Below are 3,819 nucleotides of genomic sequence, written 5' to 3'. Positions count from 1 at the left end.
CCCTGTTGCTTGCTTCTTCCCTTGCACCGGAAGATAACGAAGGCTAGCAAAAACTGGCTCCTTATTTCCTATCAAACATTGATCGTCCTTATCTCCCCTTCTTCTTTTTTATGTTTGTTACTGTCTTGTAACACCTGTTATCTTCTGGCGCTCATGACGTTATGCAGTCGCAAGCGCCGAAAAACCTCAACTAAAACTGGCAAAAGTAAAGAGTAAGTAGAAATGTCAGTGTTCTTCTCTTTGCTCAAATGTTGAGGCTGTTTTGTTCTGGACTCGAGCAGGTGGTTGGAGAGGGGGTACCACTGGTCGTTCTACTTCTTTCGCTGTCATGTGTCCTCCCTTGGCGTAACTGTGTGGCCAGTTGGAGGACACTGCTTGTTGGTCGTAGTTCTTTTCTTTCCTCCTGTTGTTTCTGACTGGCTTATTTTGTCCCTGTAGTAAATGATGGGTTATTGAGTCAGTTTAGTAAGAGGTTTACGGCACTTGTAACACGATTAGATCCTATAAATGCAGAGTTATTGTGTCAATGCACTTCGCTTTACTCAAACAAACACACGAACAAACAATGCACTTCTCTTTGCTCAAACAAACACACAAACAAACAATGCACTTTTCTGTACTCAAACAAACACACGAACAAACAATGCACTTTTCTGTACTCAAACAAACACACGAACAAACAATGCACTTCTCTACTCAAACAAATGAGCAGACAATGCACTTCTCTGTACTCAAACAAATGAGCAGACAATCATGAAACATGGTTATAGTGTCACGATGTGATTCTCTTCACTCTGACAACTAAACTATCTGCTCTTTCCCAGCTGGAGGCAGGTGCTGACCCCAACGTTGCCATGGCGATTGGACAGGCCCAGGTGTCGGTGCTGCTCCTAGCTGCACAGTAAGTGTCGTCCATCACTGAACTAAATGATTGGTGTGTGACCAAGTCTAAGTGTCGTCCATCACTGAACTAAATGACCGGTGTGTGACCAAGTCACAGTAAGTGTCGTCCATCACTGAACTAAATGACTGGTGTGTGACCAAGTCACAGTAAGTGTCGTCCATCACTGAACTAAATGATTGGTGTGTGACCAAGTCTAAGTGTCGTCCATCACTGAACTAAATGACTGGTGTGTGACCAAGTCACAGTAAGTGTCGTCCAACACTGAACTAAATGATTGGTGTGTGACCAAGTCACAGTAAGTGTCGTCCATCACTGAACTAAATGATTGGTGTGTGACCAAGTTGTAAACGTTTCCAACAGTGCAGTTCAGAGAGATATTACGGGAATTCAGATGAGATGGTGGGTGGTTGGAGGGTGCCACTAGCAGGTTACCGACCACTTTTCTTTCACTCTGATGTTTCTGTCTGTAATGTATGACTGATGTTATGAAATGGGAATGAACTAGATCTATTTTGTGAATGTTGAAGTAACGATTCTTTAATATCATTATTTCGCCTTCTTGATACGTCACACATTGTCTCGTTTTGAATTCACGCGAGATTCCAGTATATAAGAAACAGCAATAAAATCAGTTCGCAGGCAGGCAAGAAAGAGGTCGTGTGTTTTCGTCTTCTTACAAGTATTAATCTTTTTCTAATGTGAGGCCATATGCAGCCGTCACGCTGTCCTTTCGTCTTGTTTTTCCTGGCTCTAAATGGCCACTATTGTGTTGATGTGTTTTTCTTAACCCTAACTTTGGCAAGTGGTTTCAACAGGAATGGCAGGGCTAATCAGCTAAAACGTGCACGTGCTTTACAAATCAAATTTATGGACTTGTATCAAATAAAAACCCTACAAAAGTAAATATTTTCTGAAAGATAATTGAATGAACTTTTATATTTAGACTTTGAACATATGATTTGATTTAATTTTCAAGGGGTTATGTAATTTTGAAATCCAAGATGGCTGACATAAAAAATTTACATTGTAGAATCTAGTGTTCCATTTGAAAGAGAAGTTGGGGCAGGATGAGAACTGGTATCCCCATTGTCTGTCAGATCTAATCCCAATTCTTGACTGAACACCAATAAATCCACCACTAACAGTGTCTGAATTACTTTCCCTAGTCAATTCACTTTCAAATGTATCCCAAAAAAGATTGATTTTTGGCCATTTTAGACCCACATGAGTAGCACAAGTGATAGATCTACACTAGCATTAGTGGCTTGTGACCTGATCAACAAGCTTTCAAAACATCCCTGTTTTGACAGCAAAATACTCTTCTCTTAAGCCAGAATGGTAGAAATATTCTGATTGGTTGGAGGTTAGCCTTTTAGCCAATCAGAAATCCCTTTAGGAAGCCCCAAATATTTAGTTGGAAGGCAAAAGTAGCAGTTTACTATATGGTCCTATGAGATCGGCCCTGCCAGTTTCATGGCAGGAAATGGGCTGATCTAATCGGCCCTTGCCAGAGTTAGGGTTAACACAAACTATACCTCGGAACAGATGCACCAGACACAAGTGTGGAAATGTCGTTTAAAAACTATAAGGAAGTTGATACTTTCGGAGGAAACCCACACGCTCTAGCCCTTAAAGAAGTGAATCTCCCCACTAACTTTTCAAAAGCTAATGTAATTGTTTGTATGTGGTACTGATCACAGGCGAAATTCTCTGGGGATCATGAAGCTACTGATTGATTTCAAGGCAGACGTGAAGAGCTGTCACTCTGAGACTTTACAGACGCCGGTCCATAGCATGGTCATGAACAGAGGTAAGACTGTGTGTTGTGTCATGAACAGATATAAGACTGTGTGTTGTGTCATGAACAGATATAAGACTGTGTGTGTTGTGTCATGAACAGATATAAGACTGTGTGTGTTGTGTCATGAACAGATATAAGACTGTGTGTGTTGTGTCATGAACAGATATAACACTGTGTGTGTTGTGAACAGATATAAGACTGTGTGTGTTGTGAACAGATATAAGACTGTGTGTTGTGTTGTGAACAGATATAAGACTGTGTGTGTTGTGTCATGAACAGATATAAGGTACGTTGTTTGAAAACGTGGGCTAGCTATTTTCAAGACTACGAAAGTTTCAGCTTTACTGCAACCTGCGCTTCCCCAGTCTATCCAACTGGAGATCTGACTCAAGTACTTGCTGTCTTTCAGTTTTCCCTCTATATAGAGTCCCAGACGTGAACTTATTCCTGCCAAAGTTTTCTCTTACATACTCGCCTCATAAAGGGGAACCAGGACACCCCCCCAGTGTCCCTTATGACTGGTTTGCCGTTGATCCCGATTTTTTTCACCAGATCCTGATTTTTTTACTCTAAAGTCCCGATTTTTTAGATTTCATAGAGTGGCAGGTCTGCACTATGATTTTTTACCTTGCATTTCTCTTCATTTCTTCTTTCTAGCTCTGCCATTAAAAAAAAAAAATTACTTTGAAAATGGTTACAAAATCCAGGAGAAATCATAGCAAAAAAGAGGAATTATTGCCTGGATGAGTGGGAATCCTGACAATGTAGAACAGTTGTTTCAAGAATGTAACAGGTTTTTTTATTGCTCCTGTAAAATTTTGCTTTATATAGACCTGCATGTTTGCCGACAATCGTCTGAAATCCGACAATCGCAACCCGACCCGCAAGCCAGCCGATGCTATCGCTAGGCCCACCAGTATCAGTCATTGTGCGTAGTACGAGACCTGGCCGACTGCCAGCGTCCCCTTTTTCTCCCGTCGGCTTTGTCGGCACTTTCATTTTTGTGCCAACTGCCGACATCGGCGTTTCCGACATAATTGTCGGAACCTGAGTAGAAATGCGAATACGAAAAAGGACGAAGACCTAAATTATCTACTTTCAGTTTCATGCTCGA

At 41.3% G+C, this 3,819-nt stretch overlaps 1 protein-coding gene across 1 annotated transcript in view; it reads left to right on the top strand.

Annotated features, from left to right (window-relative positions):
* Positions 1–3,819, top strand: part of LOC101863474 (poly [ADP-ribose] polymerase tankyrase) — a gene marked incomplete in the record, with an annotated part of 96,184 nt that overhangs the window by 45,009 nt on the left and 47,356 nt on the right. The window contains 2 exon segments of the mRNA XM_013090014.2: positions 825–901; positions 2,605–2,714. Coding sequence (XP_012945468.1) covers positions 825–901; positions 2,605–2,714 — 187 coding nt within the window.

Source organism: Aplysia californica, unplaced genomic scaffold (genome assembly GCF_000002075.1).
Source record: "Aplysia californica isolate F4 #8 unplaced genomic scaffold, AplCal3.0 scaffold01107, whole genome shotgun sequence".
Taxonomy (NCBI): domain Eukaryota; kingdom Metazoa; phylum Mollusca; class Gastropoda; order Aplysiida; family Aplysiidae; genus Aplysia; species Aplysia californica.
The sequence above is the reverse complement of the archived record's forward strand: the minus strand, read 5'-3'. Positions and strand labels throughout refer to the sequence as shown.